The following is a 24,360-nucleotide window of genomic DNA, read 5'->3' as shown; positions in this document are numbered from 1 at the left end:
CCAGAAACAGCAAAACAACCCTAAAAATATTTGAACTTTCGCCATATTTGACTGTATGTATTGTGCTCTCTCTCTCTGTAGGTCTTCTTCTGTTTTCGGTAAACAGTAGACAGATGTCCTTTGCCAAAAAGCTGTATCTTGGTCTCATCTAAGCAGAAAACACTTTACCAGAAGGATTTTGGCTTGCTCACATACATTTTTGCAGACTTTAGGTCTCTGTGTCAACAGTGGCGTCCTCCTGGGTCTCCTGCCATAGCGTATCATTTCATTCAAATGTTGACAGATAATTCGCACTGACACTGATGCACCCAGAGCTTGCAGTGCAGCTTGAATTTCTTTAGAACTTGACTGGGGCTGCTTATCAACCATCCAGACTATCCTATGCTGCAACCTTTCATCAATTGTTCCCTGCCGTCCACATCCAGGAAGATTAGCTACAGTGCCGTGCCAATTTCTCCCCTTTTTATCTGGTTTCAGGTGAGATTTTCATATTGCCCACACCTGTTACTTCTCATAGGTGAGTTTGAACGAGCATCACATGCTTGAAACACAGTTGTTTACCCACAATTTTGGAATGCTGCCAATAGTTTTGTCTGGCTCCTTTTTCGGGTTTTGTGTGAAATTATGCCTTTTTTCTCAGTTTTTTTGTGCTGTTCCAAAACACACGAAGGAAATAAACATGTGTATATAAAAACATGTGTAATTTCAATTATTTTCTGGGAGAAATATTAAATTTGTTGGAACAATTTCAAGGGTGGCAACACTTTTGGCCATGACTGCATCTATTAGAGATGGATCTTGTAGAAAAGGAAATCATAACATCAATGTAAACAAATTCTAAAATCAACTCATTAGGAAAACAATTTATTACTTACCCACTGGTGTAGAAGCAGTTATGTTTCTAGTAGGAACGCCTTGTGTTACAGTTTCATTTCTTTCCCCTTTATCACCCTTTTCCCCTTTCTGACCATTTTCACCTTTAATACCTGTCAGATTAACAATTATACAATATTCACAGAGTTCAAGAAAAGTGTTAAGAACTTACGATTAGGGTTGAGCGAAACGGGTCGGCCACTTTCAGAAGTCGCCGACTTTTTGGCAAAGTCGGGTTTCATGAAACCCGGCCCGACCCCTGTGTGGGGTCGGCCATGAAGTCGGCGATCTTCTGAATGTGGTATCGGAATTCCGATCCCGATTTCCGATATGTTTGCAATATCGGAAATCGGTATTGGAATCCATATTTAATGTAAAATAAAGAATTAAAATAAAAAATATCGCTATACTTACCCTCTGACGCGCCCTGGTACTAACCGGGAACCTTCCTTCCTTCGAATCAGCGCTTGCAGGACCTTGCGGTGACGTCGCGGTGACATCGCGGCTTGTGATTGGTCGCGCGGCCGCCCATGTGACCGCTCGCGCGACAAATCACAAGCCGCGACGTGACCGCGACGTCACCGCAAGGTCCTGCAAGCGCTGATTCGAAGGAAGGTTCCCGGTTAGTACCAGGGCGCGTCAGAGGGTAAGTATAGCGATATTTTTTATTTTAATTCTTTATTTTACACTTAAATATGGATCCCAGGGCCTGAAGGAGAGTTTCCGCTCCTTCAAACCCTGGGAACCATTGGAAACCCAATGCACTGCATTGGGTTTCGAGTTTCGGCCGACCCCGACCCTGACTTTTTTATAGGATCGGCCGATTTCACTCGACCCGACTTTTGAAAAAGTCGGGTTTCGTGAAACCCGACCCGATCGTATAAAAGTAAAGGTCGCTCAACCCTATTTACGATACTTACAGTAGGTAAGTGGAAACTGTGTTTGTCTGAATTAGGAAAATAATTTCCCTTTGGTGGTGGATGCATGTGTATATAGCCCGTATGATGTAGTAAATGTGTCTATTTCATTCTTAGGGTTGGTCTGTAAATCACGGTTTGGAGCAAATTTGTGGTGCACTTCACAAATCTGAAACAATTTAAAGTACATTAACCCCTTCAACTTCCTGACAAGGCCATTTTTTCAATTCTGACCACTGTCACTTTATGAGGTCATAACTCTGAAACGCTTCAACGGATCCTGGTGATTCTGAGTTTGTTTTCTTGTGACATATTGTACTTTATGATTGTGGTAAAATTTCTTCTATTTGACTTGCGTTTATTTGTGAAAAAAAATGAAAATTTTGAGAAAATTTAGAAAATTTTGCAATTTTTAAACTTTTAGTTTTTATGCCCTTAAATTAGAGAGTTATATCGTACAAAATAGTTACTAAATAACATTATCCACATGTCTGCTTTACATTACCACAATTTTGGAAACATAATTTTTTTTGTTAGGAAGTTATAAGGGTTAAAAATTGACCAGGGATTTCTCATTTTTACAACAAACGTTGCAAAACCATTTTTTACGGACCACTTCACACTTGAAGTGACTTTGAGGGGTCTATATGACAGAAAATGTCCAAAAGTGACACCATTCTAAAAACTGCACCCCTCAAGGTACTCAAAAGCACATTCAAAAGGTTTATTAACCCTTCAGGTGCTTCACAGGAATTTTTTAAATGTTTAAAAAAAATTGAACATTTAACTTTTTTTTACCGAGATCCAAGAAGTATAATTTCTCCTTGCGGAGAGTGACATGATAAGCATGTCGAGGTGAGGAGACTTAAAGCCGCAATGCTCCTCTGGGAAATATACAAATTATCTCTTCAGCGAGGAAGAGGACTAGAACTCTAGTGCCACCTATTGGAAGTAGCAATCCTAATAGTTAATGTTGACCCCTTAACGAGCCTTGTCACATGACTTAGGATAATAGCCAAACCAGAATCTCAATTTGCAAAGGCTCATTAAAGGGTCGACATTGACTATTAGGATTCCTACTTCCAATAGGTGGCACTAGAGTTCAAGTCCTCTTCCTCTCTGAAGAGACAATTTGCATATTTCCCAGAGGAGCATTGCGGCTTTAAGTCTCCTCACCTCGACATGCTTATCATGTCTCTCTCTGGAAGGAGAAATGATACTTCTTGGATCCCGGTCAGACGCATCTCAATCAGCCAAACTAGATCTCCACTTTGCACTGACGAGGGGCAGTACCCCGAAACACAGTGTCTGCAAATTGAGATTCTGGTTTGGCTATTATCCTAAGTCATGTGACAGGGCTCATTAAAGGGTCGACATTGACTATTAGGATTGCTACTTCCAATAGGTGGCACTAGAGTTCTAGTCCTCTTCCTCTCTGAAGAGACAATTTGCAACTTTTTTTTACAATATTTTTAATTCAGACCCAATTTGTTTTATTTTACCAAAGGTAACAGGAGAAAGTGGACCACAAAAGTTGTTGCACAATTTGTCCTGAGTCCGCCGATACCCCATATGTTGGGGTAAACCATTGTTTGGGCACATGGCAGAGCTCGGAAGGGAAGGAGCACCATTTGACTTTTCAATGCAAAATTTTCTGGAATTGAGATCGGACACCATGTTGCGTTTGGAGAGCCCCTGATGTGCCTAAACAGTGGGAAGCCCCCACAATTAACACCATTTTGGAAAGTAGACCCTCTAAGGAACTAATCTAGATGTGTTGTGAGCACTTTGAACCTCCAAGTGCTTCACAGAAGTTAATAATGTAGAGCCGTAAAAAAAAAAATCATATTTTTTTCACAAAAAATGATTTTTCGCCCAAAATTTTGTATTTTCCCAAGGGTTACAGGACAAATTGGACACCAAAAGTTGTTGTGCAATTTGTCCTGAGTACGCAGATACCTCGTGTGTTGGGGTAAACCACTGTTTGGGCGCATGGCAGAGCTTGGAAGGGAAGGAGCGCCGTTTGACTTTTCATTGCAAAATTGGCTGGAATTGAGATTGGACGCCATGTCGCGTTTGGAGAGCCCCTTATGTGCCTAAACAGTGGAAACCCCAAACAAGTGACACCATTTTGGAAAGTAGACCTCTTAGGGAACTAATCTAGATGTGTGGTGAGCACTTTGAACCCCCAAGTACTTCACAGAAGTTTATAATGTAGAGCCGTTAAAAAAATGATTTTATTTTTACAAAAATGATTTTTTGCCCCCAATTTTTTATTTTCCCAAGAGTAACTGGACAAATTGGACCCCAAAAGTTGTTCAATTTGTCCTGATAACCCTGATACCCCATATATTGGGGTAAGCCACTCTTTGAGCGCATGGCAGAGCTCAGCAGGGAAGGAGCGCCAATTGACTTTTCAATGCAAAATTGGCTGGAATTGAGATCAGAACCCATGTCGCGTTTGGAGAGCCCCTGATGTGCCTAAACAGTGGAAACCCCCACAATTGACCCCATTTTGGAAAGAAGACCCCCTAAGGAACTTATCTAGATGGGTGGTGAGCACTTTTAACCCCCAATTGTTTCACTAAAGTTTAGAATGTAGAGCTGTGAAAATTAAAAAATCTTTTTTTCTTTCCACAAAATGATCTTTTAGCCCGCAATTTTTTTCCCAAGTATAACAGGAGAAATTGGACCACAAAAGTTGTTGTACAATTTGTCCTGAGTACGCAGATACCCCATATGTGGGGGGAACCACTGTTTGGGCGCACGGCAGAGCTTGGAGGGGAAGGAGCGCTGTTTGGAATGCAGACTGGATTGGTCTGCAGGCATCACATTGCATTTGCAGAGCCCCTGATGTACCTAAACAGTGAAAAACCCCCACAAGTGACCCCATATTGGAAACTAACCCCCCCAAGGAACTTATCTAGATGTGTTGTGAGAACTTTGAACCCCCAAGTGTTTCACTACAGTTTATAACGCAGAGCTGTGAAAATAAAAAAATATTTTTTTTCCACAAAAAATATATTTTAACCCCCAAATTTTTATTTTCCCAAGGGCAACAGGACAAATTGCACTGCAAAAGTTGTTGTCCAAATTGTCCTTAATTATGCAGACACCCCATATGTGGGGGGAAAACACTGTTTGGGCGCATGGCAGAGCTCAGAAGGGAAGGAGCGCCGTTTGAAATGCAGACTTAGATGGATTGGTCTGCCGGCGTCACATTGCATTTGCAGAGCCCCTGATGTAGCTAAACAGTAGACACCGCCCCAAGTGACTCCATATTGAAAACTAGACACCCCAAGGAACTTATCTAGATGTGTTATGAGAACTTTGAACTCCCAAGTGTTTCACTACAGTTTATAACGCAGAGCCGTGAAAATAAAAAAATCCTTTTTTTTCCACAAAAATTATTTTTTAGCCCCCAGTTTTGTATTTTTCCAAGGGTAACAGGAGAAATTGGACCCCAAAATTTGTTGTCCAATTTGTCCTGAGTACGCTGATACTCCATATGTGGGGGTAAACCTCTGTTTGGGCGCACGGGAGAGCTCAGAAAGGAAGGAGCACTGTTCTAGTTTTTCAACGCAGAATTGGGTGGAATTGAGATCGGACGCCATGTCGCGTTTGGAGAACCCCTGATGTGCCTAAACAGTGGAAACCCCCAAATTCTAACTGAAACCCTAACCCAAACACACCCCTAACCTTAATCCCAACCATAACCCTAACCACACCCCTAACCCTAATCCCAACCGTAAATGTAATCCAAACCCTAACTTTAGCCCCAACCCTAACCCTAACTTTAGCCCCAACCCTAACCCCAACCCTAACTTTAGCCCCATCCCTAATCCTAACCCCAACCCTAAGGCTGGGGTCACATTGCGTTTTGGTCAGAGCGCTAACGGACAGCGTTGCACGGCGAAATTAACGCCATGCAACGCGTCCGTTAGCGCTCCCATTGCCCGCAATGTACCAGCGCATTGCTAGCGTGTGTCATTTTCGGCACGCGCTAGCGACGCGCCGGTCTTTTGTAGCGCGCCTCGGACGCTGCTTGCAGCGTCCGCGGCGCGCCCGAGGTCCGTTCCCCGCTCTCGCAGATCGGGGATCTGCGAGAGCGGGGACGTTAACGCGACCCCGAAACGCGACCCTTTAAAAACATTGCGTTAGCGCAATCCGCTAGCGCTAGCGCTAAACGGATTGCACTAACGCAATGTGACCCTAGCCTAACCCTAACCCCCACCCTAACTGCAACCCTTACCAAAACCCTAACCCTAGCCCTTACCCTAGCCCTAACCCTAGGCCTAACCCTAACCCTAGCCCTAACCCTAACCCTAGCCCTAACCCTAACTCTAACCCTAGCCCTAACCCCAACCCTAACTTTAGCCCCAACCCTAACCCTAACCCTAATGGGAAAATGGAAATAAATACATTTTTTAAAATTTTATTATTTTTTCCTAACTATAGGGGTGATGAAGGGGGGTTTGATTTACTTTTATAGTGTATTTTTTTTGGCAGGTTATTATGATTGGCAGCCGTCACACAGTAAAAGATGCTTTTTATTGCAAAAAATAGTTTTGCATCACCACATTTTGAGAGCTGTAATTTATCCATATTTTGGCCCACAGAGTCATGTGAGGTCTGTTTTTTTGCGGGACGAGTTGGCGTTTTTATTGGTACCATTTTCGGGGACATGACATTTTTTGATCGCTTTTTATTCCATTTTTTGTGAGGCAGAATGAACAAAAACCAGCAATTCCTGAATTTCTTTTAGGGGGGGCATTTATACCGTTCCATGTGTGGTAAAATTGATAAAGCAGCTTTATTCTTCAGGTCAGTATGATTGCAGCGATAAAAATATATATATACAGTGGCGCTCAGTGACCAGCTATGGAATAATGCTGCGGATAAAGACAACGACCACTGCGTTGTCGTAATAAATATATAAATAAGTGTAAATAAATGAATAAATGAATAAATCCGCGCAGAAAACCATATAGAAAACCCAAAAGCTTTTACTAGACAATTTATGTACAGATACCTACCACACATAAATATTACACTTCCCCTATTTTTATACAATAAATGCAAACACAATACACTATATCTCTATGCGATGTAACCTAAGCAAGAAACAGGCTATTGCACTGTAGTAGAGACTACGTATATGCTGCAGTTCAAGTGGTCATATAATATATAGTCTGAAGTCTTGGTGGGCCAGACTAGGAATGCCCAGTCACAATGAAAAAACAGGAGACTATGAGTCTAAAAAATTGAGAGATCTCTCATCTATAAGTGGAACACAGCGAGCAGAACAACGGAGAAAAAAGGGGGGGGGAGAAAAGAACAAAAGAAAAAATCTTGTGGAAACAAAATGAATCACTGTAACACCGCCCTGGCCGGTGGCGGGTGTTTCAAAGGATAGAAGCAGCAGCGTGGGACAGACGGGTTAGCCGGGTCGGAAACCCGCTGTACGAGCCTACTGTTAACTTAGATGGAGCTCATATACTGATGTGGGATTTTCTTCGGTATACCTCCACTGCAGACAATAATCGATCCTGGGCTGGTGGTGTAGTCACGGCTTCCAGGCGTTCACTGCTTCCTCGCGTCTGCGTTCTTCGGAGCAGGACCTGCCGTGACGTAACCAGTCACATGGAGAGCGGAGTAACTTGGAGACTGAACGTTCAGTAGGTACGGGTCGCCTCGTAGACCAAAGTCCTACGCGTTTCGGAAACAACGCTTTCCTTCATCAGGGATGGTCCTTGGTAACCCGTATAACTCCACCCCCACTTTTTTTCTATAAATACGCTATACGGGTTACCAAGGACCATCCCTGATGAAGGAAAGCGTTCTTTCCGAAACGTGTAGGACTTTGGTCTACGAGGCGACCCGTACCTACTGAACGTTCAGTCTCCAAGTTACTCCGCTCTCCATGTGACTGGTTACGTCACGGCAGGTCCTGCTCCGAAGATCGCAGACGCGAGGAAGCAGTGAACGCCTGGAAGCCGTGACTACACCACCAGCCCAGGATCGATTATTGTCTGCAGTGGAGGTATACCGAAGAAAATTCCACGTCAGTATATGAGCTCCATCTAAGGTAACAGTAGGCTCGTACAGCGGGTTTCCAACCCGGCTAACCCGTCTGTCCCACGCTGCTGCTTCTATCCTTTGAAACACCCGCCACCGGCCGGGGCGGTGTTACAGTGATTCATTTTGTTTCCACAAAATTTTTTCTTTTGTTCTTTTCTCCCCCCCTTTTTTCTCCGTTGTTCTGCTCGCTGTGTTCCACTTATAGATGAGAGATCTCTCAATTTCTTAGACTCATAGTCTCCTGTTTTTTCATTGTGACTGGGCATTCCTAGTCTGGCCCACCAAGACTTCAGACTATATATTATATGGCCACTTGAACTGCAGCATATACGTAGTCTCTACTACAGTGCAATAGCCTGTTTCTTGCTTAGGTTGCATCGCATAGAGATATAGTGTATTGTGTTTGCATTTATTGTATAAAAATAGGGGAAGTGTAATATTTATGTGTGGTAGGTATCTGTACATAAATTGTCTAGTAAAAGCTTTTGGGTTTTCTATATGGTTTTCTGCGTGGATTTATTTATTTACTTATTCATGATTACAGCGATACCTCATTTATATATTTTTTTTTATGTTTTGGCGCTTTTACACCATAAAAACTATTTTATATAAAAAATAATTGTTTTTGCGTCTCTTTATTCTGAGAGCTATAACTTTTTTATTTTTTTGCTGATGATGCTGTATGCCAGCTTTTTTTTGTGGGGCAAGATGACGTTTTCAGCGGTACCATGTTTATTTATATCCGTCTTTTTGATCACCTGTTATTCCACTTTTTGTTCACCGGTATGATAATAAAGCGTTGTTTTTTGCCTGGTTTTTTTTGGTGGTGTTCACTGAAGTGGTTTATCTAGTGAGATAGTTTTATAGAGCGGGTCGTTACGGATGCGGCAATACCAAATATGTGTACTTTTATTGTTTTTTTTTATTTACATAAATAAATGGATTTATTGGGAAATATTTTTTTTTCTTTATTTGGGGATTTTTTTTTTACTTTCTAACATTGTCCCAGGGTGGGACATCACTATATTAGATCAGATTGCTGATCTGATACTTTGCATAGCACTGTGTCAGATCAGCGATCTGACAGGCAGTGCAGGAGGCTTTCCGGCGCATGCTCTGAGCAGGCGCTGGCTAGCCACCTCACTTCAGACCCGGAAGGAGCCCCGCGGCCATCTTGGATCTGGGGACTCCTTCCAGAACACCAGAACAATGCGGTTGTTCTGGTGGGAGAGCGCAGGGAGCCCCCGTCCCTGCGTGATATCCCTCTGTGTCGCTGTCACTACTGACAGCGGCATCAGAGAGGTTAATTGCCCATGATTCATGCTAGCACTGATCGTGGGCATTGCTGCGGGGTGTCAGCGGTCATATACACTGTCACTGTGAGACTGCGCGATCGTGCCGTCGTACTAGTACTGCGGTTTGTGGGAACTCAGTTCCTGCAGAGCAGTACTAGTGCGGCGCATGTCGGGAAGGGGTTAAAATGTACAGAGATAAATGTTGCAAGGAGTTTGTATGTTCTCGCCATGTTTGCATGGGTTTCCTCTTCATTCTCCAGTTTCCTCCCACATTCCAAAGAAATACTAATAGGAAAATTAGATTGTGAGCCCCATTGGGGACAGCGATGATAATCTTAGATCTATGTAACATAGTAACATAGTTAGTAAGGCCGAAAAAAGACATTTGTCCATCCAGTTCAGCCTATATTCCATTATAATAAATACCCAGATCTACGTCCTTCTACAGAACCTAATAATTGTATGATACAATATTGTTCTGCTCCAGGAAGACATCCAGGCCTCTCTTGAACCCCTCGACTGAGTTCGCCATCACCACCTCCTCAGGCAAGCAATTCCTGAGTGCTGTGGAATAAGATAGCGCTATATAAGCAAAGCATCATAAATAAAATATTTTCAAATATTTTCAAACCCCAATCTTTAAGCATGCCTCAATCACACCTATCCTCAAAAAGCCCTCTCTTGATCTATCCTCTGTATCTAGCTAACGCCATATATCACTTCTCTTCTATGCCTCAAAACTACTGGAACAACACATCCATCTTGAACTGTCCTCCCATCTCTCTTCTTTCTCCCTCTTCAACCGCTTACAATCTGGCTTTCGGTCACACCACTCCACTGAAACTGCCCTAACTATGGACACCAATGGCCTATTAACCACCAAGGCCAAGCGACACTACTCTGTCCTCCTCCTCCTGGACTTGTCCTCTGCCTTTGACACAGTGGACCATTCCCTATTATTAAAGATCCTCTCATCCATGAGCATCACAGACTTGGCCCTATCCTGGATCTCGTCATACCTAACAGACTGGACATTCAGCATCTCCCACTCGCACACCACCTCCTCACCTCACCCCCTATCTGTCGGAGTCCCGCAAGGTTCAGTACTAGGGCCCCTGCTCTTCTCCACTTACACCTTCGGCCTCGGACAGCCCATAGAATCTCACGGCTTTCAATATCATCTCTATGTCGATGACACACAGATCTACATCTCTAGACCAGATATCACCACCCTACTAACCAGAATCCCTCAATGACTGTATGCTATTTCATCCATTTTCTCTGATAGATTTTTAAAACTTGATATGGACAAAACAAAATTCAGCATCTTTCCCCCATCTCACACAACCTCCCCAATGGACCTATCCATTAAAGTAAACAGCTGCCCACTCTCCCCAGTCCCACAAGCTCGATGCCTTGGGGTAATCCTTGACACTAATCTCTCTTTCAAACCATATATACAAGCTCTTTCAACTTCCTGCCTACTTCAACTCAAAAATATTTCACGGATCCGTACATTCCTCAATCAAGAATCTGCAAAAACCCTAGTCCATGCCTTCATCATCTCCCACCTTGACTACTGCAACCTCCTGCTCTGTGGCCTCCCCTTGAACACTGTGGCATCCCTCCAATCTATTCTAAACTCTGCTGCCCGACTAATCCACCTGTCCCCCCCACGCTATTCCCTTGCCTCTCCCCTCTGTCAATCGCTGCACTGGCTCCCCATTACCCAACGACTTCAGTTGAAAACCCTAACCATGACATACAAAGCCATCCACAACCTGTCTCCTCCATACATCTGTGACCTCGTCTCCCGATACTTACCTGCACGCAACCTCCGATCCTCACAAGATCTCCTTCTTTACTCCCCTCTTATCTCCTCTTCCCCCAATCGAATAAAAGATTTCTTTCGCGCATCACCCCTACTCTGGAACTCTCTACCACAACATATCAGACTCTCACCTACCATCAAAACCTTCAAAAAGAACCTGAAGATCTACCTCTTCTGACAAGCCTACAACCTGCAGCAATCACTGCTCGACCAAGCCACTGCACGACCAGCTCTACCCTAGCCTATTGTATCCTCACCCAACCCTTGTAGATTGGAATAAATGGTGCTATAATAATAAATAATAATAATATAGCAGAAAATAACCATCATAAAATCTCGTATGTAGAGTGAAATCTGAACAAAAAAATCTGCTACAATATCTGTTACAATATTTTCACTTGCTCCAATTTTGACATTAGCAGTCCCCCTTCATTTGAATTATTGTTGCAGAAAAATGTGATGAGATATTCATATGGCAGAGAGGCACATGGAGTCTCCCAAGTCGCGTACTATATGATATTGCCGCTTCTTTCTGAGAAACTGCATCACTAAAGTCACGCTAAACTGTTTACCAGGAACGGCACCCATCTGTCTATGAGCTGTGTCCGGTGTTGCAATTTAACCCCATTCAATTAAAAATAACTGTGGCAATACATGGACAAGAGATAAATTCATGGGGCAATACCAGTGACATGCAATGGGACAGAGTGATAAGATTTCTTTAAAAAAAAAGTTTTGAAATCTTAAACAACCTTAAATTTTATCTTTGCATAATTCAACCACAAATCTTTATGACATGATTTTATTTTATACATACCTCTATGGCACAGCTACCGTATTTTTCGGACTATAAGACGCACCGGACCATAAGACACACCCCAAATTTGGGGTGAAAATTGCAGAAAAAAAGATTTTTTATAAGATGGGGGTCCGTCTTATTGTCCGAATTTACAGTATCTTACCTGAGGGCTGGCGGTGGCAGAGCAGGGTCACAGGAGGCAAGGTGTCGGCAGAGGTGGGGTGATGCTGGGATGAGGAGGTGCTGCGATGAGAAGGTGCTGGGATGAGGAGGTGCTGGGATGAGGAGGTGCTGGGATGAGAAGGTGCTGGGATGAGAAGGTGCTGGGATGAGAAGGTGCTGGGATGAGGAGGTGCTGGGATCAGGAGGTGCTGGGATCAGGAGGTGCTGGGATGAGGAGGTGCTGGGATGAGGAGGTGCTGGGATGAGGAGGTGCTGGGATGAGAAGGTGCTGGGATCAGGAGGTGCTGGGATGAGGAGGTGCTGGGATGAGGAGGTGCTGGGATCAGGAGGTGCAGTGAGAGGTATGGCGTGAGAGGGATCCCAGGCTTACCGTGCAGGCAATGCAGGCTTACCGTGGCGGCAGAGGTGCGGTGGCAGAGGTGCGGTGGCAGAGGTGCAGCGGCAGAGGAGGCGCAGTAAGCGGGGTCCCTTTCCCCGGTATGGTGATGCAGCAGCCCGGTAAGCAGCAGAGCCGGGTGAATCCTGTTGTTATCGGTGGGCGCGGCCATCTTCCTGAGGCCGCGCGTGTGCAGATGAAGCGCTCTGCTTCCCGGGGCTTCAGGAAAATGGCCGCGGGAGGCCGCGCATGCGCAGATGGAGATTGCGGCGGCCATTTTCCTGAAGCCCCGGGAAGTAGAGCGCTCCATCTGCGCACACGCGGCCTCAGGAAAATGGCCGCCACCACCGATAACAACAGGATTCACCCGGCTCTGCTGCATACCGGGCTGCTACATCACCTCACCGGAGAAAGGGATCCCGCTTACTGCGCCTCCTCTGCCACCGCACCTCTGCCGCTGCACCTCTGCCACCGCACCTCTGCCGCCACGGTAAGCCTGCATTGCGACTATTAGACGCACCCCCCATTTTCCCCCCTTTTTGGGAGGGAAAAAGTGCGTCTTGTAGTCCGAAAAATACGGTATATATAACTGCATCATGCTCACCTCGTAATCCTGGCAATCCTGAATATCCTGGCTCTCCCTTTAACCCAGGAAGACCTGTAAATCATAATATGCATATGCATTTAAAATGTTGTCTTTAATTAAACCCACACGTCTTATTTATTGTACATATTAAAACATTGTTTAATCTATCAGACATTGGTTACTTGTTTTGGATTTATAAACAGGGATGGGCTCAGCCTCTCCAGCACCACAGATAGTCTCTCAGGCTTTGGAATTCAAAATTTGATGTATGATGCCACATATGAAATTGGAATCATAGAGAGGTACTTGGTTTATTCAGAAATATATATGGTGACATAGTATTAGTCTGTGCAACTAGGAAAGGAAGGCCGATGTCACATTTGCAACTGCAATGCGAGTAACTCGCGCGAGTTTCTCACCTCAGTACCCGGCACTGCCGTTGGCACTCGGGACCGGTGCGTTCAGCTGCATACAAAATACATGGAGCCGCACGCACCGGTCCCAAGTGCCGGCGGCAGTGCTGGATATTGAGGCGAGAAATACTCGCAAGCTTCTCGCATTGCAGTTGTAAATGTGATAGCGGCAGTACATAGAGGCTGCTCAGCAGCACACAGAAACCCTGAGGCTCTATAATTCGGTATCTGATGTAGAATGCCAAGTAAGTAATTGAAGACATTCAAAGGTTCAGCAGTATGTTTGTGTTCAAAGGTCCTAAAAACATATGTGATCATTACCTCTGATAAATAGAGTGAGGAGAGTCAACTAATGTGAACTGTCCTCTATACTCTGTGTGTGTTTAAAATAGTTAAAAATGTGTCATTTTACATTTCAGGATTCATATGACTCATTATTCACCATCACGTAAACAATTTATAATGTGTGAATAGAGGGCAAGCCTGTTGAGTGCTAATGTCATTTATCTAGCAGGAAGCTATCATAATCCAGACCTGAGATGTGAATGATGGAATCGCCTGTGGCATGGAGACACGCTGGAGACAGAGATAAGTTCACTAAGTGGTTTTGCCAATATGAGGTGAAAATGTAACGCTATCTCTTAGAAACACAATAAAAATCCGTGTTGAAGGCTGATAACATGGCTTGTTCCATACATCCAACTTACTTAATTTCTACAGGCTGTTACAAATACTTAAAGACTTCATTTTGAAAATGTTGCAAAAATCACTCATTTGTATTTTTAACGCTCTACATTAGTGAACAATTGTTTCGTTGAATTGACAATTTTCTTTTCATAACATACAGTACAATGATCAAGTAAAACAGCCAATCTTGGTAACACTGTATCTGTATGTCAATATTGCCAGCTGTGTGTATGAAATAGCCCAGAACAAGAGACACAAGAAATCAACTTAAAGAAAAAAAAATCTAATTTTATGATGCGATAAGTCTGGAGATGTATATGCCTCATATGTAGCTATGTCTATCTATCTATTTATCTATCTATCTAGATACGATGAATAAGTATCATCTGACAACGTATTAGAACATTTTATATGTATATTTAGATATCCACATACAGCAAGTGAAATAATTATTGAACACACGTCATCAATTTTCTAAGTAAATATATTTCTAATGGTGCTATTGACATAAAATTCTCACCAGATGTTGATATCAGCCCATTCTATCTACACATGCAAAGAAATCAAACCATAGGTATCCATATATTACACTGTGTGCAGAATTATTAGGCAAGTTGTATTTTAGAGGATTATTTTTATTATTGATCAACAACTATGTTCTCAATCAACCCAAAAGATTCAGAAATATCAAAGCTTAATATTTTTGGAAGTTGGAGTGAGTTTTTTTTTAGATTTCGCTATCTTAGGAGGATATCTGTTTGTGCAGGTAACTATTACTGTGCAGACAGTAGCGTAGCTACCAGGGGGGCAGAGGGTGCGGTCGCCCCGGGCCCAGAGCTCAGAGGGTGCCCACCTGGAGCTATGCTACACTTAATTATATCAGTGTGCACAGCCCGTGGTAGAGAAGAGGGAGACATGATCTCCTGCACTACCGCGGGCAGTGGCTGAAGAGAGAGGAACATATTCCCCAAAGCCCCCCCCCCAGGGCCGCACCCCAGGCTCCCCCCCCTGCTGTTACACGCTGAGTACCAGCACTGTACCTGACAGCTGCCTCCCTTGAACCTTCTGTTTACTGAAGACACGTCCACAGTGCACGCTGAGGGGGCATGCAATGTCTGCTGCAGAGCAGACAGGAAGGAGCATCTTTTTCCAGTGAGAGAGGAGCAGGACATGGTGGTGTAAGTACAGCTCACACTTCTACTCTACTCTGCTGCTCTCCTGATAAGACCCAGCAGGATTCCTGTGCTGTATCTGCAGTTTCTAAGGCACTGAGGTTTATGGCGGCTGGTCAGTAATGTGCACTCATAGACGTGACCCTGGCTGCAGGACCCCACAGATGAGGATATACGGTATGTCTCTTTCCTATATATACCATATATGGGAAAGAGTCAAATATCCTCATCTGTGGGGTCCTGCAGCCAGGGTCACGTCTATGAGTGCACATTACTGACCAGTCTTGTCAGTATACAGTATATATATATATATATATATATCTATATACGTAATTGTCTAAGGGCACAGTCCGATTAGTCCCTCCCCTGCTCCCCTGCACTCACTGCCCGGCGCCCGCTCCGTAATCCTCTCCACTCACCGCTCACACAGGGTTAATGGCAGCGGTGTAACGCGCTCCGTTACCGCTGGTCTTAACCCTGTGTGTCCCCAACTATTTACTATTGATGCTGCCTATGCAGCATCAATAGTAAAAATAGGTCATGTTAAAAATAATAAAAAAACAAAAAACCTGCTATACTCACCCTCCGCCGCCTTTCCCGCTCCTCTGGACGCTCCCGGGACCACTCCATTGCAAGCGGCAGCTTCCGCTCCCAGGGCTGGTGTGCGACAAGGACCTGCCGTGATGTTTTTGTTTTTTAAGTCTCTATACTACATGGCTCTGTGCTGGGCAATATACTATGTGGCTGGACAATATACTACGTGGCTGGGCAATATACTACGTGACTGGGCAATATACTCCGTCGCTGGGAAATATAGTACGTGACTGGGCAATATACTACGTGACTGGGCAATATACTACGTGACTGGGCAATATACTACGTGACTGGGCAATATACTACGTGACTGGGCAATATACTACGTGACTGGGCAATATACTACGTGACTGGGCAATATGCTACGTCGCTGGGCAATATACTACGTCACTGGGCAATATACTATGTGGCTGGGCAATATACTATGTGGCTGTGCAATATACTACGTGGCTGGACAATATACTCCGTCGCTGGGAAATATAGTACGTGACTGGGCAATATACTACGTGACTGGGCAATATACTACGTGACTGGGCAATATATTACGTGACTGGGCAATATACTACGTGGCTGGGCAATATACTACGTGACTGGGCAATATACTACGTGCCTGGCCAATATACTACGTGGCTGGGCAATATACTACGTGACTGGGCAATATACTACGTGGCTGGGCAATATACTACGTGACTGGGCAATATACTACGTGACTGGGCAATATACTACGTGGCTGGGCAATATACTACGTGGCTGGGCAATATACTACGTGACTGGGCAATATACTACGTGGCTGGGCAATATACTACGTGGCTGGGCAATATACTACGTGACTGGGCAATATACTACGTGGCTGGGCAATATACTACGTGACTGGGCAATATACTACGTGACTGGGCAAAATACTACGTGACTGGCCAATATACTACGTGACTGGGCAATATACTCCGTCGCTGGGAAATATAGTACGTGACTGGGCAATATACTACGTGACTGGGCAATATACTACGTGACTGGGCAAAATACTACGTGACTGGCCAATATACTACGTGGCTGGACAATATACTCCGTCGCTGGGAAATATAGTACGTGACTGGGCAATATACTACGTGACTGGGCAATATACTACGTGACTGGGCAATATATTACGTGACTGGGCAATATACTACGTGGCTGGGCAATATACTACGTGACTGGGCAATATACTATGTGACTGGGCAATATACTACGTGGCTGGGCAATATACTACGTGGCTGGGCAATATACTACGTGACTGGGCAATATACTACGTGGCTGGGCAATATACTATGTGGCTGGGCAATATACTACGTGGCTGGGCAATATACTATGTCGTTGGGCAATATACTACGTAGCTGGGCAATATACTATGTGGCTGGGCAATATACTATGTGGCTGGGCAATATACTACGTGACTGGGCAATATACTATGTGGCTGGGCAATATACTACGTGGACATACATATTCTAGAATACCCGATGCGTTAGAATCGGGCCACCATCTAGTATATATATATATATATATATATATATATATAAAACACTGGTCTGATAAGACCCCCCAACCCATATATATGTTCTATCCTGTAGCCTGGGTCAGGATCCTATCAGACCAGTGATCTGCTTGATTTCATATCAGTAAATCTAAGGTGGTAAACACGAAAAATAAAAAACACAAAATATGAAAAATAAAAGGTAAAACCTTTTATTAAAAAAGTTGAGGATGAATATATATTTACTATATGGAGACCTGATGCGAGGGCTGTAATGTCACGATGAGGGCAGGCTTTGTAGCGTTGAGAATCTCTCCCCCCATGTGCTCACCCACCTATCCACTCTCTCGTTCCCCAGTCTGTGCTCTCTTCTTTGACCTGTCTACCCCATGTGCTCTGCGCTCCTCTTGTACAAAGATGGCGGCGGTCAGTGAGTCATTCGGCTGATCCCGGCAGTGGCATGTTTGCAACGGTGTTCCGCTGGTGGTACCGCTCAAGAGGATGAATATAAAGTGTGTGTGTGTACTGCCTACGGCGTTTACAGTGGGTGTGTGGTGCGTACGGCATATACAGTGTGTGTGGTGCGTACGGCGTATACAGTGTGTGTGGTGCGTACGGCGTATACAGTGTGTGTGGTGCGTACGGCGTATACAGTGTGTGTGGTGAGTACGGCAGATGCAGTGTGTGTGGTGGACGGTGTTCAGCTGGTAGTACCGCGCAAGAGGCTGGTACCGTAAACAGTTTCCAAATTGAGACACCCATCACTTGAGTGTCCCAATATGGAGGTCGGTGAACTTCCGCCTCTTAGAATTCTGGGATCTGGACACATCTGGACGGAACAGGATGTGAAGACATTACAAGGTAAGTATATATTAAGATGTGAAATAGCCAGACAGAAGAAAATAGAAACAGCAAGTAGGTGCATATAGAAAATCACATATGGGTGCAGGTCCATTTACATATACTCAGTCTAGACCACAAGATCCCCAAGGGGGAGAAGAGGAAAAAGGAACAGAAGAGCCAGGGGGTGTACTTTTTTCTTTAGATGGGTAATATTCTACCTCCCCCTCTTTTTTCCGATTCCCTCATTTCCATTTCCCTCTTTGGGGTCTTGTCCAGACAAGAGTATTCCTTTAGGGTTACCTGGACACATTCAGGGAGCTATACCCATACACTGGCCTCTATACACACCCACTGGCTGTTTCTTCTATTTATGTCTTTGTCATATATTTCAGGGCTGTGCAAGTATCAGCCCACAGAGAGAGACAGACAGTGACCAGAATCCAAGGAGTGGGAGCTACAGCGGGTTCCATTATACAGTGTGGACACTAATGCAGGGGTCATTATACAGTGTGGAAGCTAATGCAGGGGTCATTATACAGTGTGGAAGCTAATGCAGGGGTCATTATACAGTGTGGAAGCTAATGCAGGGGTCATTATACAGTGTGGAAGCTAATGGAGGGGTCATTATAAAGTGTGGTAGATAATGTGGGGGCCGTTACACAGCGTGGGACCTAAGGCAGGAGTCATTATACAGTGGGAGCTAACGCAGGAGTCACTATACAGTTTGAAGGTTGCTGTCGGGCCATCATACAGTGTAGGGGCCTATATACAGTGTGGGGACTACTGTGGGGGCCTGTAAAGAGTTTGGGGCTACTGTGAGAGCACAAAGGAGACATTGTACTATGTAAGGGCACAGTGGTGGCATTACTATGTGATGCAGTATGAGGAGCATTGCATTTGTACCACACAGCAGGAGCAGTAATAGGGTCACATACGGCAGCAGAGGCTCAGTATTGGGGTATCAGCAGGATGAGGGATTTGTGCAAATTGGGAATAGATGGTGATGGGGCTGGAATATGAAGAGTGAAATGTGTCTTTGTTGTAATTTCTGCAGACGAGTTCTGGGTGGAGAAGTCGCCATGTCGGTCTGGACCAGATGGAAAAGGCGGGAAAAGTGAACGATTCCATCAGAAAGAACGTCGGTGGTAAGTCACCATCTATAACTGTGCTGTAATCACTTGTATGCTTTGTAGGACTGGTATCTACCCCTATATGGTCACAATATGGCGGTAATATCAGTATTGGTCTTGTGGAGATGTTTTTTTTTTTAGTTGCAGCAGGATCATCTGCTGACGTTCTCCTACGTCCACTATTAGAGTGCATCACCATAGTTGTAATCAGAGGTTAGGGGCCCACTCAAATGTCTCGCCCCCCCTGGGCTGAACCCCTAGCTACGCCTCTGTGTGCAGAATTATTAGGCAACTTAAAGGGACACTGTCACCTGAATTTGGAGGGAACAATCTTCAGCCATGGAGGCAGGGTTTTTGGGTTTTTGATTCACCCTTTCCTTACCCGCTGGCTGCATGCTGGCTGCAATATTGGATTGAAGTTCATTCTCTGTCCTCCGTAGTACATGCCTGCACATGGCAATCTTGCCTTGCGCAGGCGTGTACTATGGAGGACAGAGAATGAACTTCAATCCAATATTGCAGCCAGCATGCAGCCAGCGGGTAAGGAAAGGGTGAATCAAACACCCAAAAACCCCGCCTCCATGGCTGAAGATTGTTCCCTCCAAATTCAGGTGACAGTGTCCCTTTAATAAAAAACAAATATATTCCAATCTCACTTGTTTATTTTCACCAGGGAAACCAATATAACAGCAAAAAATTTAAAAATAAACATTTCTGACATGCAAAAACACCCCCCCAAAAATAGTGACCAATATAGCCACCTTTCTTTATGATGACACTCAACAGCCTTCCATCCATAGATTCTGTCAGTTGCTTGATCTGTTTATGATCAACATTGCGTGCAGCAGCCACCACAGCCTCCCAGACACTGTTCCGAGAGGTGTACTGTTTTCCCTCCCTGTAGATCTCATATTTTATGAGGGACCACAGGTTCTCTATGGGGTTCAAATCAGGTGAACAAGGGGGCCATGTCATTATTTTTTCTTCTTTGAGACCTTTACTGGCCAGCCACACTGTGGAGTAGTTGGAGGCATGTGGTGGAGCATTGTCCTGCATGAAAATCATGTTTTTCTTGAACAATACCGACTTCTTCCTGTACCACTGCTTGAAGAAGTCGTCATCCAGAAACTGGCAGTAGGTCTGGGAGTTGAGCTTCACTCCATCCGGAAAGGTCCCACAAGTTCATCTTTGATGATACCAGCCCATACCAGTACCCCACCTCCACCTTGCTGGCGTCTGAGTCGGAGTGGAGTTCTCTGCCCTTTACTGATCCAGCCTCTGGCCCATCCATCTGGCCCATTTAGAGTCACTCTCATTTCATCAGTCCATATTTCATCAGTCTTATATTTCTTGTTCAAAAGTGGTCGTTTTTCAGCCTTCCTTACTTTGGCCATGTCCCTGAGTATCGCACATCTTGTGCTTTTTGTTACTCCAGTAACGTTGCAGCTCTGAAATATGGCACAGCTGGTGGCAAATGGCATCTTGGCAGCTTCATGCTTGATTTTCCTCAGTTCATGGGCAGTTATTTTGCACCTTTCTTGCCCAACACGCTTCTTGCGACCCTGTTGGCTATTTGCCATGAAACGCTTGATTGTTCGGTGATCACGCTTCAAAAGTTTGGCAATTTCAAGACTGCTGCATCCCTCTGCAAGACATCTCACAATTTTGGACTTTTCAGAGCCCGTCAAATCTCTCTTCTGACCAATTTTGCCAAAGGAAAGGAAGTTGCCTAATAATTAAGCACACCTTATATAGGGTTTTGATGTCATCAGACAACACCCCTCCGCATTACAGAGATGCACATCACCCGATTTACTTAATTGGTAGTTGCCTGAACAGCTTGGAGTTGGACAACATGTATAAAAAGTATCATGTGATCAAAATATAACTTGCCTAATAATTCTGCACACAGTGTATGTATAATAATAAGAAATTACACAGGGAAAAATCTTGAACACATGAAGAAAGAAAGGTGCAAAAATCCATGGAAAGTCATGACTCCAGCTGAAATCTATCCGTAATTAGAAAAGGAATCCTGACACTTAGTAAAAAATAATATCAGCTGGTTCTACTGATGGCCTATAAAAAGGTGTCTCATTACCAAGATTGCACACAAGAAATATCTCATGATGGGTAAAACCAGTGAGCTGTCTCAAGACCTTTGCAATTTTGCTTATTGTTGCAAAACATACTAATGGCATTGGTTACAGAAGAATTCCTAAACTGCAGAATGTTCAAGTGAACACTGTTGGGGCCATAATCTGAAAGTGGAAGGAACATTTCACCATAAACCAGCCACAACCAGTTGTTCCCTGCAAGTATTTAGACAATGGAGTGAAAGTAATTATCAGAAAAGTTGTTCAAGAGCCAGTGACCACCTGTGGAGAGTTATTGAAAGACCTGGAATCAGCAGGTACAATTGTTTCAAAGAAAACAATAAATAATGCATTCAACCTCCATGGCTTGTATGCATGCTCACCACTAGAGTTGAGCGACCTTGACCTTTTTAGAGTCGAGCCGGGTTTTGCGAAACCCGACTATGTCCAAAGTCGGGTCGAGTGAAATCGGCCGATTATGACGTAAAGTCGGGATCGACCGAAACACGAAACCCAATGCAAGTCAATGGGGCAGCATAGTCGGCAGTGAGTGGGGGCCAGGAAAACACCTAGAGTGCCCATTTTAATGTCAAAACCATCCATTCTTCTTAATGAAGCTTGTCAAGCGTAATTTACCTTAAAATAATTGGAAGGCATTTGAAATTGGGGGTCATTTGGCTAAAGTTGTGGGGGGTAGGGCTGGTTCAAGTAATTAGTGGGCCCAGTAAATCTGGACCACGTCACGGCAGTGGAGCAGGGAGAGGTAAGTATTTCAACTTTGCAAGTGCTGTGATCCTGAGCAAGCAGGGGGGGCCCACTCGTTGGCATTGGCACTGGCACAGGGCCCCTCAAAGTACAGCGGTGTGTTTGCACGGCGGGGGCGCCTCCCACCGGCAGCAACACTTTTGCGTACTATGAGAGGCCCTGTGCCAGTGACGTCGCCAACTAGTATTCCTCCCCCCACCTGATGAAGGAACCTGCACTTTCATCTGCACCTTCCTCTTTGTCCCCGTGTAAGGTGGTATGGTATGCGGGAAGAGCAACCTGACTTTCAGCAGGGTCACAATGTTGTTGTGTAGCGTGCACGGGGAATGTTGCGTTATGGGTCAATGTACCAGCAGACTCATCTATCACTGGCTGGGCAATGGGCACGATGAAGTGGAAACACAGATATAGGCCCAAAGAATAAAGTGGGCTAAATGCAGTTCAAAATTGGTAACACAGGAATAACCAGGGGGCATTGCAGTGGAGGACAACTGGAATGAGAGGCTGACACAGAGAGTAGGGCCAAATCAGTAAGTAGTCGAAATGCAGTTCAAAATTGGCAACCGTAGTAAACAGGCGGCACAGCTTTGTTCAGTGGAGGAGAACAGCAAGGAGTGGCAGACACCGATAGTAGGCCCCAACCCAACTAGTAGGCCAAATGCAGTCTAACATTAACAACTACTTAACGAGAGGCTGAAAATGGAATTTCAGGACAGGAAACCAGGAGAACAGCAAGGAGTGGCAGACACCGATAGTAGGCCCCAAACCAACTAGTACGCCAAATGCAGTTGTTCCATTTAACCACAATTTAATGAGAGCCTGAAGATAGAAGCTCAGGAAAGGCAACCTGGGGAACACCTTGGAGTGTAACACACCATCTCTCTCCACCCGATACCCATTTTGTAGGCCTAATGCAGTGTAGTTTTCTACAACTACTAAACGAGAGTCGGAAGATCGAAGCAATGGCGAGGAAACCTGGAGAACACCTTGGAGTGTAACACACCATCTCTCTCCACCCCATTCCCCATTTTTTAGGCCTAATGCAGCCTACTTTCCGACACCTACTAAACGAGAGCATGAAGATCGAAGCTCAGGAAAGGCAACCTGGGGAACACCTTGGAGTGTAACAACAACCTCTCTCTACACCACGGAAGGGCTGATTCTTAGGAAGGAAGGCTGTTGTAAATAAGCATTGCGCGTCCGAGGGTGATTATATTCTTATTCGGTATCTACTCACCCTCGGACGCGCCATGCTTCTTGATTTGTAATTAATGTTTATTTGCAATGTGCTTTTGACTTACTCAATTATTTTTTTAATTATTGATTTTATTAAATTAATAGTTTAACATCTTATTGGAAATAATTTAAAGGAGACGCGACAGGACAACACTCGGTGGATGCCATATCTGTGTTAACAACTCCAAAAAACTTTCAGTTAACTTCTTGCAGGAGAAAGAAATTGTAGCTGTTGGACCTTTGTAGTACAGTTCCAGATATTTGTTGTGTGTTTGTTTTGATTGTTAAAATGTCTGCATTTGAGATCTCAACACGATCTTATTTTTTATAATCAAATTAATTTTTTAAATATTTTATTAGGTTGGTTCAAGGGGTACACGGGCCGCAGTAGACAGGTCAGTGGAGGCCTAGTGGAAGGAGGGACCGCAGATGCGCCACTGTTTCACCCATACACAATTAGTAGGCCTAATGCAGCGTAGTTTCCAACAGCTACTAAACGAGAGCCGGAAGATCGAAGCTCAGGAAAGGCAACCTGGGGAACACCTTGGAGTGTAACAACAACCTCTCTCTACACCACGGAAGGGCTGATTCTTAGGAAGGAAGGCTGTTGTAAATAAGCATTGCGCGTCCGAGGGTGATTATATTCTTATTCGGTATCTACTCACCCTCGGACGCGCCATGCTTCTTGATTTGTAATTAATGTTTATTTGCAATGTGCTTTTGACTTACTCAATTATTTTTTTAATTATTGATTTTATTAAATTAATAGTTTAACATCTTATTGGAAATAATTTAAAGGAGACGCGACAGGACAACACTCGGTGGATGCCATATCTGTGTTAACAACTCCAAAAAACTTTCAGTTAACTTCTTGCAGGAGAAAGAAATTGTAGCTGTTGGACCTTTGTAGTACAGTTCCAGATATTTGTTGTGTGTTTGTTTTGATTGTTAAAATGTCTGCATTTGAGATCTCAAC

General features: G+C 44.3%; 1 protein-coding gene across 2 annotated transcripts in view; it reads right to left on the bottom strand.

Moving 5' to 3' along the window:
• The window catches only part of MSR1 (macrophage scavenger receptor 1), a 95,137-nt gene that overhangs the window by 11,489 nt on the left and 59,288 nt on the right, over nt 1–24,360 (bottom strand). Inside the window, exons 7-8 of one of the 2 annotated variants that reach the window (XM_069744423.1) lie at nt 12,960–13,013; nt 876–986 (exon numbers count right to left, since the gene is read on the bottom strand). In XM_069744423.1, the coding sequence (XP_069600524.1) occupies nt 876–986; nt 12,960–13,013 (165 nt within the window). The remainder of the gene's footprint in view (nt 1–875; nt 987–12,959; nt 13,014–24,360) is intronic. The other variant, XM_069744424.1, reaches the window with a different exon arrangement.

The sequence above is a fragment of the Ranitomeya imitator genome, chromosome 1 (genome assembly GCF_032444005.1).
Source record: "Ranitomeya imitator isolate aRanImi1 chromosome 1, aRanImi1.pri, whole genome shotgun sequence".
NCBI classification, from domain to species: domain Eukaryota; kingdom Metazoa; phylum Chordata; class Amphibia; order Anura; family Dendrobatidae; genus Ranitomeya; species Ranitomeya imitator.
Note: the sequence above shows the minus strand (reverse complement) of the source record. Positions and strands in the feature narration are given on the sequence as shown.